Source organism: Nicotiana attenuata, chromosome 10, assembly GCF_001879085.1.
Source record: "Nicotiana attenuata strain UT chromosome 10, NIATTr2, whole genome shotgun sequence".
Lineage (NCBI taxonomy): Eukaryota > Viridiplantae > Streptophyta > Magnoliopsida > Solanales > Solanaceae > Nicotiana > Nicotiana attenuata.
This window is the reverse complement of record NC_031998.1, coordinates 13,106,956-13,119,006: the sequence shown is the minus strand read 5'-3', so window position 1 is coordinate 13,119,006 and position 12,051 is coordinate 13,106,956. Positions and strand designations below refer to the sequence as shown.

The window sequence follows — 12,051 nt, the reverse complement described above, 5'->3', positions numbered from 1 at the left end:
ATGATAATGTGATAGCGAGAATACCTCCATAGAGATATTGAAGAGCCATTCTACGATATTTATGAAGACATTATATCTCTATCAAGAATGATGATTTCAAGGTGCAATATATTCATTCAAGTTAATATGGCTGATTTGTTCATCAAATCTCTACCAAAGATCTTTTGAAGATGGTGCACAAGATTGGAATGCAAATGCTTAAGGATGTGAATTGATGCTCTCATCAGGGGGAGTAAATACGCGTTCTACTCTTTTTCCCTTACAAGGTTTTGTCCCACTGGGTTTTCCTTCAGGTTTTTAACGAGGCAACCAAAAGGCGTATTGTAGATATGTGTACTCTTTTTCTTTCTCTAGAATTTTTTCCCACTGGGTTTTCTTTTAGTTAAGGTTTTAACGAGGCACATTATCTGTTGAATAGACATTCAAGGGGGAGTGTTATAAATAGAGTTCTATTTATGGTGAATGTCTATATTTAGAGAGATTTTAGGGTTCATTGCTTGGTGGCTAAGTCACCATCTCCCTATAAATAGAGGGTTCTATTCTATTGTAATTCATCCCAAAATCAATAAGAATTCTCTCTCTCTACTTTTCTCTGCAATACTATTCTTCTTCTTTTATTGTTTCATAACAATTAATACTATGTTTGGATCATTGTTACCCATCATTTTATAATGTAATGTGTTGCATTGTTTTATGGATACAACGTTTGAATAGATAGTATCGTTTGTTGTTGTTGTTAATAACATTTTTGTTGTTTGATTTGATTATATCATACTATACCGTAACCGATAAGTTCACTAAAATACCCAATTCTTTTAAATAAAATTTATCAAGCACATAAAAATAATTTAAGAAAACCTCTTTCTACTAATTTATTAGTAATTACGTAGCTTGGAAACAAGAGCAAAACCCTGAAAAAAAAGGTTAAATAATATTAGCAACAACAATAAAAAAATAAATTAAAATGATGGAAAGAGATAAAGAATCGGACGCGGACTTGAATAAAAAGAATGGGGAAAAACAACTCCAGAAAAGATGGAAGAAGACAAAGTAGCTCAATATGTTGGAGATTTGGAGTTAATAATAAAAAAATAGTGATAAAATAGAATTATGGAGTAATAAGTAAGGGCATAATTGAAAAAGAAACGATCCCACCACACCAAATCGGTTGTTACATAAAATGAGGCTTTTGGTTATTCCGAAATAATGAATTTAACAATACGATACAACTAATTTTAAATAAACAATCAAAACAAATATTATTTTGGGATAACAATACAATGCGATACGATTGGTAACAACCATCCAAACAAGCCGTAGTGTTTTTATGAAATATCTCAATATAAATATTCATCAATATTCTAAAATTTTATTTTTAATCAACTATTTAGAGCATTATAAATTCATTGCCAATTCGCCTCATCAAAATAAATAAGTCCCGTAGCTCATGTCTGCCCCTTTGCATTGCCTCTTGCTACTGTGTCAGTGCCACGGACCGCCATAGTACTCTCCTCACGCGATATATATACACATATTTGTCCATCTTGTATATAATATCAGCACCTTTTGCTGTTGAGTAGCAGGGAGAGGAATCGAAGCGAAAAGCCTAGGGTTTGGTTTCAATTTCCACATAGTTCTGTGTGCAAATTTTGTGAAATACTAGGGTTTTCATCGTGCCCTAAGTTTCGTCTTAGCATTTTGAGAAAATGGCTGGAAAAAACGTGATCTCCGACGACGAAGGTTGTTTTTCTTGGAACTTATTTTTTCGAAAATTTTCGAGAAATATGTTTCTTATATTAGCTGAAAAATGTTACTAGTAATTATGTGCATGTATTTTTTATGCTATTTTATTGATAAAAATCAAATTTGGTGAGCAGACGAAGTTGGAATTGAGGAGGAAGAGAGGGATGAAGAGCCTGTTGATGGAGACGCAGTAGATGAACGGGACGAGGAGGATGAAGATGAAGAAGAAGATGGTATTAACCCTAATTTTAATATGGTTGAATTTTCATATTTTTTAAAACTTATTATAATGAAGATTGACAGTGTTTTACCTTTGTTATTGCTTGAATTGTGGAATGAGACGGGCCAGAACGGGATTGGAATGTTTATAGAGGATTCATACTAGACCCAACTAGTTTAAGATTGAGGCTTGGTAGTTTTTGTTTTGCTAATGTTTGGTTGGAGAAGGATTAGATTTAGAGAGTTCAAGACAAATTATTGAATATTTAGATGAACTTATCCTGAATATAGTGGTCAATGGAGTGGGTAAAAGTCGTGGGAGATCGGGGTTCAGACTTATTCTGAGTCTAAAAATGCCAGGTGATTTTTTCCCATCTTCCCGATTCTTGGTGAGCAGGGTTTCCGGGTATGGCGGTACTTGTGGTGGTGGTGGGAGGTAGTGGGTACCGGTGGAGTCGTCGAGGTGAATGCTAGCTGGTCCGGGCACCACCATTGTTAAAAAATAAGATCCCAAATAATAGTGGAATGGATATACAAGTTTCATAGAGCCGGCATCAACTAGTTTGGTACCAAGGGATTGTTAATTGATTGCTAATATTTGTTTTGGAGTTCCAAATCACGTGGATTAAGGTTTAAGGATGCATGGTTAGTCGAATTGGCATTTTGTTTTTGTAAGGAAGTGGATCAACTTCCCTTGAGGATGTGGATTTGGTGGCTGCACTGTTTTTTCTGTTCCGGTTAAGTGCAGTTATACTCAGTAACCCCCCCCCCCCCCCCCCCCCGAAACAGCAGTTACTGCTCCCAACATTAAAGGCTTTTAGCCTGTTGTTAGAGTTATCAGATGGACTAATAATACATGGTGTTGATATTCTGGAGGATAAGATAGGGAAGCCTTTATGGAATAAAACGATTTGGCTGTTTTCTCTTGTTTGAAAAGTTCTGCTAGTTGTTTTGAAGGTTTCTATGTACTTGTTCTAATCGGGTATTCTGGTGCTTTTATTTGGGCAGAAGAAGGTCAGGATGAATATGAGAAAGATGGGTTTATAGTAGATGATGTGGAAGAGGAAGAGGATGAAGAAGATAGAGCTGACAGCGATGATGAGAGGCAAAAGAAGAAGAAAAGGAAGAAAAGGTGAGTTACTTTTTGCAGTATTGCATATTTTTTCTCATGTATGGTTGCCTTATATATTGCTGTTTCAGGGAGTCAGAGAGGAGTTACATGCTTGACGAAGATGATTATGAACTTCTCCAGGAAAGCAACATTGCGGTGCCTCGTCCGAAACTCGTGAGTTGTGATTTTTGCTTACTGATATAAACACATAGACAAATACATGTATATACATTTCATATGTAGTATATTGATTTGTCAGTCATTGTTCACACCTTCTGATTTTCACCTTGGCTGATCAGGAGAGCAAAAAGTTCAAGCGGCTAAAAAAAGCTCAGAGGGATATGGACGATGCGCGTTCTGGTTTTTCTGAGGAGGAGGAGTTTGACGAAACTGGGAGGCGTGGGCGTACAGCTGAGGAAAAGCTCGAGCATAGCTTATTTGGCGATGATGAAGGTAAAGGCTATTTTAATTGTCTTCTTTGTTGGGGTCTTTCTCATGATGTTAATTGAACTCCCGGAATATTTCCAGGGCCACCACTCGAGGATATTGCTGAGGAGGAAGAGCGGCTGGAGGAAGAAGAGGATGCTGACATTGGAGAGGAAGATGAAATGGCCGACTTTATTGTTGATGAAGAAGAAGTTGATGAACATGGTGCTCCTATTAGGTATAGCATTTGAAATATATGTGGCTGTAGGATTCATCTTGATGTTTTATTAGCTCTCTGGTTTATCTCACATTGTTTTTTTTTGCCCCCTCTTAGTTGCTTACCTCTTAATTTCTGATGCAGAAGGAAGAAGGTGAACAAAAAGAAGTCCAGGCAGGCATCAGGAGTTTCGTCTTCTGCTCTCCAGGAAGCCCATGACATATTTGGTGATGTTGATGAACTTTTATTGCGTCGAAAACAAGATCGGGCAAAATCAGGCAGGCACGACGAATCTGGTGAATGGAGTGAAAGGAGACTTGAAGATGAATTTGATCCTACTATTCTAGCTGAGAAGTATATGACAGAGAAGGATGAGCACATTCGGAAAATAGATGTCCCCGAAAGAATGCAGGTGCAACACAAACATTTTCTTTGTGATTGCTTTTACATCTTAGTTTTCTTGTCTGGGTCGGTTGTGTTATTTTTCTTGTTTGCTATGATACTTTCTTAACAGTAGAGTTTCTTGTTAATCGTCGTAGTTATCTGAGGAAAGCACTGGTCCTGTGCCACCTGAAGCTATTAGTGTGGAAGAGAGTAACTGGATCTACAATCAGCTTGCTGCCGGCGTTGTGCCTTTCTTTAAGATTAAGAAGAAAGATAGTGGGAAAAGTGATGAAGGGAGTGAGCTACCAATAGATAAAGATGACATTATGAGATTTCTGGATTTGATGCATGGACAGAAGCTTGATGTGAGTTCTAAACCTTAACTAGGATTTGATCTTGTCTATGCCTGACATTTGAAACACTGCAAATTTTTGCTTTTTTATTAGGTCCCATTCATTGCCATGTACCGGAAAGAGGAATGCATGAGCTTATTAAAGGATCCAGAAGAGGATGAAACTAGTGATGATGGCCCCAATAATTCTGACAAAAAGCCTGCTGTAAGACGGCAGAAGGTGAGACTTGTTGTCAAAGTATTGTGGATTGTCCCATATCGAGAAGCTTGGGAATATGAAATGAATATTGAAAGAGATTATGCTGCAGGTGCTTTGGGCAATCCAAGATTTAGACAGAAAGTGGCTCCTCCTTCAGAAGCGGAAGTCTGCGCTCGAGTTATACTATAAGAAGCGCTTTCAAGAAGAGTCCCGTAGGGTGTATGATGAAACACGTCTAAAGTTGAATCAACAACTCTTTGAATCAATTATAAAATCACTCCAGGCGGCCGACTGTGAAAGAGAGGTTGATGATGTTGACTCAAAATTTAACTTGCACTTCCCACCAGGAGAGGTTGGTGTGGATGAAGGACAATATAAGAGGCCAAAGAGGAAATCACAATACAGTATTTGCAGCAAAGCCGGCTTATGGGAAGTTGCAAGCAAGTTGGGATATAGTGCCGAACAATTTGGTTCACACATGTCTTGTGAAAGTATGGTAAGTGTGGTCTTATAAGTTCCAAATCTGCTGAATGTTGGAGATAGTAAATTTGCTTTCTTGATAACTATTGCCTTGATCGGGAAATCACTGGAGGGGGTACCGTATTACTGATTGCACCAATACATTTGAAATCACTTTTAGAACATCATTACTTCTGAACTCACGATCTGCTTGTTGACATACAATCAGAAATGAGATGCGTTCAACTAAGTAGACAGTACAAAATGATGACCTGAGTTTATTTAAATATGCAATCTCTCCCACATAGACATGCATCTCATTCGCAAAAGGATGACATGCTAACACCCATTTATTTATGTTGGATACCAAGCTATCTTATCAATATATTTTCAAAAAAGCCTTCGATCACTGAAATTGTGATACATAATCAATCCTATTTGTTTTGTTCATTACTAAAATGAAAGCAGGCTCTTTTAAACAGGGTTAGAAAAGCCAATCCAGTTGTTTACTTGCAGCCAGTGGATGAGAGTGCCCTTACATGTAGTTCCAGTTCCTTTAGTTAAGACCTTATCACAGAATCCCGAGACTTATATTGCAGCCCCCAAATATTCTCCAAATAGCTGGTTGTTCCCTTCTTTTCCTCATTCCTGTTGCTGGAGTTGGGTTTAATTTCTTTCTGAAGTCATCTCTTAGTTGCAAAGCGAGATGAGGATAACATTTGTACTAGTTGGAACTAGGAAATGACAGTGAAGCTGTGAATTTTCTTGCAGGGGGATTTGCTGGAGGATGCTAGGGAAACACCAGAGGAGATGGCGTCAAACTTCACCTGCGCAATGTTTGAAACACCACAAGCTGTGCTTAAAGGCGCTAGACACATGGTATGAGGATGTTTATGCAATAATTACTTTGGGACGATTTTGTTGCCATGTTTGACAGTAATTGCTAACTCTCATTGAGCTATTTTAGGCGGCAGTTGAGATAAGCTGTGAACCTAGTGTCCGGAAACAGGTGCGTAAGACCTTTATGGATGACGCCAAAGTATCAACGAGTCCTACTCCTGATGGGAATGTGGTGATTGATTCCTTCCATCAATTTGCTGGAGTAAAGTGGTTACGGGATAAACCTCTCTCTGATTTTGAGGATGCACAGTGGCTTCTCATACAGAAGGCTGAAGAGGAGAAGCTCCTCAAAGTTACTATCAAGTTGCCCGAAGTTGTTCTTGACAAGCTGATAACTGACTCGAGAGATCATTATCTCAGTGATGGTGTGAGTAAATCTGCTCAGTTATGGAATGAGCAGAGAAAGTTAATACTTGAGGATGCATTTTTCAATTTTCTTCTGCCTTCGATGGAGAAGGAAGCTAGGTCGTTGCTGACGAGTAGAGCTAAGAGCTGGCTGCTTTTGGAATATGGAAAGTTGTTGTGGAATAAAGTGTCTGTGGGACCATATCAACGCAGAGAAAGTGATGTCGGCTCTGATGAAGAGCTTGCGCCCAGGGTTATGGCTTGCTGTTGGGGCCCTGGAAAGCCAGCAACTACTTTTGTGATGTTGGATTCGTCGGGAGAGGTTTTGGATATCCTGTATGCTGGGTCTCTCAGCCTTCGTGGACAGAATGTTAATGATGAGCAGCGGAAGAAGAATGATCAGCAGAGACTGTTAAAATTCATGATGGACCACCAACCACATGTTGTGGTGCTGGGAGCTGTAAATCTATCTTGTACGCGGCTTAAGGAGGATATTTATGAGGTGTGCATCCTTGAATTTTATTTGATTGCAAATGTGTGATTAGGGATAAACTGGCGGTATTCTGGTAGGATATGGGGTGCCTGATTATGCCATATTATAAACAGTTTCTTAATCAGCATAATTTCTTTATTGAGGTGGCTAAAGTATTTCTTGACTGTTTTTGTGGTTCAGATAATTTTCAAAATGGTGGAGGATAATCCAAGAGATGTTGGTCATGAGATGGATAATTTGAACATAATATATGGAGACGAAACCCTTCCACATCTCTATGAGAATTCCCGCATTTCAGTGGACCAGCTCCCTGGGCAGTCAGGTAATTACTTTCCTGTGAACTTTTATACATATTAGGATTTAGCAGCACTTATCCACTCCAGGGTTTTAGGTATTGTGAGGCGCGCTGTGGCACTGGGACGTTATCTTCAAAATCCTTTAGCAATGGTAGCGACATTGTGTGGACCAGGCAGGGAGATTTTATCGTGGAAGCTGAGTACTTTAGATAGTTTTCTTACACCAGATGAGAAGTATGGGATGGTTGAACAGGTTATGGTTGATGTAACTAACCAGGTGGGTGTTGATCTTAATTTGGCTATAAGTCATGAATGGTTGTTTGCCCCTTTGCAATTTATTTCGGGGCTAGGTCCCAGAAAGGCAGCATCTCTTCAAAGATCCTTGGTAAGACAGCAGACAATCTTCACTAGGAAGGATATCTTGACTGAACATCATCTTGGTAAAAAGGTATTTGTGAATGCAGTTGGCTTCTTGCGAGTAAGGCGTAGTGGATACACTGCTAACAGTAATACATATATTGACTTGTTGGATGATACAAGGATCCACCCAGAATCCTATGGTCTTGCACAGGAGTTGGCCAAAGATATTTATCTTAATGATATCGGTGAAGAAAATAATGATGATGATGAACTGCTTGAAATGGCAATAGAGCATGTTAGAGAGAAGCCACATCTGGCGAGGTTACTTGAAGTTCCAAACTACGCCAAATCCAAAGATCGTCAGGACAAAGAGGAAACTCTTAACGATATAAGGTTAGAGCTGATGCAAGGGTTTCAAGATTGGCGTAGACAGTATGTGGAGCCAAGCCAGGATGAGGAGTTCTATATGATTTCTGGCGAGTCTGAGGAGACACTTTCCGAGGGAAGAATTGTGCAGGCAACAGTTCGCCGAGTTCAACCTCAGAAAGCTATCTGTGCTCTCGAGTCTGGATTGACTGGCATTCTTACCAAAGAAGATTCTTCAGATGATTGGAGAGATGTCAATGATTTGACTGAAAAAATGCGTGAAGGTGATATCTTAACTTGCAGAATCAAGTCGATCCAAAAAAATAGGTACCAGGTTTTCCTTAGCTGTAAAGAGAATGATATGAGAAATAATAGGTATCAGAATAATCAGAACTTGGATCCATACTACCATGAGGATCGCAGTAGTTTACAGGCTGAAAAGGATAAAGCTCGTAAAGAAAAGGAGCTCGCAAAGAAGCATTTCAAGCCAAGGATGATAGTTCATCCTCGATTCAAAAATATAACGGCAGATGAAGCAATGGAGGTACGTTATTGATTATCTTCGCAGATATTGAATACAAACTTGGTGCATAGTTCTTATGATGCGACATTGCAATAAAACATCTTTTCTTTTATGACAAGTGTGAATTAAGCGTTTTTAGAATGGCGATTCTAGCATTTGATGCCTAAGCTATCTTGATACTCTCTTCATACTTTGTGCAGTTCTTGTCGGACAAGGAACCGGGTGAAAGTATCGTACGTCCCAGCTCACGCGGACCATCTTATTTAACTTTAACTCTCAAAGTGTACGATGGAGTTTATGCTCACAAGGATATTGTGGAAGGTGGAAAGGAACATAAGGACATAACAAGCTTGCTTCGTATCGGGAAAACACTGAAAATAGGAGAGGATACTTTTGAAGATTTAGATGAGGTACTTTGACTATTTTTCCAGTTATTTTATATATAATGAGAGTTGTTCCTAATCTAGTTTTTGGTATCTGTTTTCGTTTGGTTTTGTGGGAGGGAGGATTGCAGGGAATAGGGAACATATGTACCCCGTAGTCAATATGAATTGGGGGATCAGCTATCTTCACAGGTCATCCAGCTGGAGAAAAGAGTTGTATAAAGCAACAAACAAACAAACAAATTAATACGTAATAAATGGAAATCCTTAAGATGATGATGGTTGATGCTCTCTGAAAGTAGAACTAGAAAATAAGTATGAATGCAGTTAGCTTGCATTAATGCCATTGTTGAGAGGAAATAGAATTTGTTCTCTCTCTCTCTCACACACACTCTCTCTCTCTCTCTCTCTCTCACACACACACACAGAGTCCTCTTCTCCATATCTCTTTCTTTACATCTCCTTGTGCAGAAACAAAGGTTTTGTGCTCAAATAGTGGACAAATACATTGGGCAAGAGAGGTTGAGTTTGATGAGTGAAGGACCTGGATTTGCTCACTTTTTTCTTACTATTATTAGAGCTGGTTGGAGAACTTAATTATTTGCTACTTCCTTTTTATTGCCAAAAAAGTATTAATTGCTCCCAAGCATTTTGCTTGTTGGTATTTAGTTGGTGATGGCTTTCTCTGATATGTTTATTATCTTCGGTTGATTGGAGCTGGAAACTTCATGGGGATTTATTGTACATTTTGTGGTCCTTGGCAAATTTTCATAGGGCACTTCTTTGATTACTTTATTTATCTCCTGGTACAATACATTTCTTGGGTGTATTCTATTTTAGTTTCTTGGTAACACTAACAATCTCATTGGTTTTGTGTTGTGTTTATTTCAGGTAATGGATCGGTATGTCGATCCATTAGTAACTCATTTGAAGGCAATGCTGAATTACCGCAAGTTTAGGAAGGGATCAAAGGCAGAAGTTGATGAACTTTTGAGAATTGAGAAATCTGAGTACCCTATGAGGATTGTCTATAGCTTTGGTATTTCTCATGAACACCCTGGGACATTCATTTTGACTTACATACGGAGTTCCAACCCGCACCATGAGTATGTTGGTCTGTACCCGAAAGGATTTAAATTCCGCAAGAGGATGTTTGAAGATATTGATCGCCTTGTGGCATATTTTCAAAGACATATTGATGATCCCCATGACTCTGCACCATCAATACGATCAGTTGCAGCGATGGTGCCTATGCGCAGCCCTGCAGGTGGGGGCTCAGGATTTGGTGGCAGTTGGGGTGGTTCATCCAATGATAGTGGTCGAAGAGGTGGTCAGTCTGGGGACAGAGATTCTAGACCAGGTAAAATCTTCTGTTTTTGTCCTTCTCTATTCTCTCCGTGTCTGTTCTGTCTCTGCTTCCCCTTTGTTTCATGATGAAAGGTTGCTTCTCATCAAATTCTGAAAGCTCTAAACAGACCTTATTGGTGACTTCTCTTTAGACACCTGCTTTTTCTTCGAAATAGGTGGGGCCTGTATTTGCAGCTAGTAGGAATTCCTTTTTTAAAGACATTCTTTCCAGCACTGCTCTCCTTTTTCCCTCAAGATCTCAACGTTTGTTGGTCCCTCAACTGAGCAGGTTAAGATCTGTGACTTATTTGCCCTAAATAAGCTTTTAAGGAAACTCTCTTGGGGGTGAGAGAACGTTTACTGCTTATCCTACTGTGTATACTGTGTCTGTCTATGTCTAGAATATGTTTCATTCCATTTGAAGTTTATCCATTGTTGCTCTGTAATGTACAGTTGTTCATTGAGGTTGATAAAAGAGCAGAAAGATGCATACTGATTGCTAATGGGCTTTTTCGGTTTTGCAGGTAGAAATGACTACAGAAATCGAAGCAGTCAGGATAATCCGAGTGGATTGCCTCCCAGGCCCTATGGTGGTGGTGGTCGTGGGCGTGGCCGAGGACGTGGTCGGGGAACATATGGACGTGGTAGAGAAAATAACGATAATGACGGGCAAGATTCAGATTATGGCACTCAAAAGTGGGGTTCTAAGGAAGGTGGAGGAGGATGGGGTGCAGAAGTCCAAAATTCACCTGCTAGAGACACTTTCTCTGGTGGTTGGAGTGGTGGTGGAAGTGGTGCCGGAGGTGGTAGCGGAGACGGAGGTGGTTGGGGAGGCAATGGTGGTGGTGCTGGCTGGGGGCAGGATACCGGTGGTCAGTCCGATGATTCTGGCTGGGGTGGCGGTAAAAAGGGTTCACAATCCGGTGGCAGCGGAGGGTGGTGACTGTATCTATGATCACAGCAATTCATTTGATCAACTAATTCGTACTTATGCAGCCCTTTGGATGTATAACCACTGACTTGTTTTCTTTTTGCAAACATTGTTATCCAGGTTTCAACTTTGCATTCTGGAATTGAATTGCTAAGTGTAGCATCTTTGTAATTATGCCTCTTATGTCCGTCCTCATAATGTTTTCCCATCCCTGTCAGAGGTTCTTCTGTTATTTTTACTGTTAATGCTCTATTCGTCTAATGTAGCTTGACGAGTGAATTAAGAAGTTAAAAATCATATTTTTGACTAATGGAGGGAGGTGATTTGCTCTATTTTTGACTAATGGAGGGAGGTGATTTGGTCTTTAATAGAAGGATTAAGAAGATATATTTTTCTTCTTGTCGTGTTTTTGTTTCTTCCGGTACTCCATTATATTTCTTGTTCTGTCATCTTATGCGTGGGAAGAAAATAAATTTCTCTTACCAATGTTGGATCGGTGTATCTATATTTGGGTCTTTCCTTTTCAAATCGAAATATGTCTCTGTTTGATTTGGACAATCCTGGGCTAGTACAGATGGCATAGTATTCTTTTTAATTTTTCACAATAATTGTGGTATATAGATCAGCTTGCGTTTCTTGACAATTCCCTAAGATGTTTGCAAACTTCTGCCCACAGGTACTAGGGCCTCGCATTTTTATCTTCTATTTCGCCTCGAAGGATTTGAACCTACTCCTCATGGCTTTTATTTCACTGAGCGTTAGGGTAAAACCCTTAAGCCAGGTGCCCTAGTTGAGTTAATAGATGACAATAATTTTGACATCGCTTTTTAGCTAGCGTTTAGCCATTAATTCTCAAATTTGTTTTAAAAAATTTGATTTGGTTGAAGTTTGGTTTGAAGATAAAAATCTGTTTGGACATAACTTTTTAAAATATATTTTATTTTTTTTTTCCCGAAAAAACATGAAATGTGACTTGAACTCATAAGTTTTAGAAACT

The 12,051-nt window shown here is 39.2% G+C and overlaps 1 protein-coding gene across 1 annotated transcript; it reads left to right on the top strand.

Moving 5' to 3' along the window:
• LOC109233026 (transcription elongation factor SPT6 homolog) lies at window positions 1,417-11,450 on the top strand. Its single transcript, XM_019398762.1, has 17 exons — window positions 1,417-1,740; window positions 1,878-1,976; window positions 2,971-3,094; window positions 3,163-3,247; window positions 3,373-3,526; window positions 3,602-3,737; window positions 3,861-4,128; window positions 4,256-4,465; window positions 4,547-4,672; window positions 4,761-5,147; window positions 5,882-5,989; window positions 6,078-6,857; window positions 7,029-7,170; window positions 7,240-8,414; window positions 8,594-8,803; window positions 9,668-10,136; window positions 10,648-11,450. The coding sequence occupies exons 1-17, from the start codon at window positions 1,707-1,709 to the stop codon at window positions 11,064-11,066; spliced, it is 4,926 nt and encodes a 1,641-aa protein (XP_019254307.1). The 5' UTR covers window positions 1,417-1,706; the 3' UTR covers window positions 11,067-11,450.

What these genes read in the sequence shown, in the direction of transcription:
- LOC109233026 (XM_019398762.1), top strand. Translation starts at nt 1,707, where the DNA reads ATGGCTGGAAAAAACGTGATCTCCGACGACGAAG. An exon ending in ATGTCCCCGAAAGAATGCAG is followed by an intron (nt 4,129 to 4,255) that starts GTGCAACACAAA and finishes TAATCGTCGTAG; the next exon opens with TTATCTGAGGAAAGCACTGG. An exon ending in CTTTTGAAGATTTAGATGAG is followed by an intron (nt 8,804 to 9,667) that starts GTACTTTGACTA and finishes TGTTTATTTCAG; the next exon opens with GTAATGGATCGGTATGTCGA.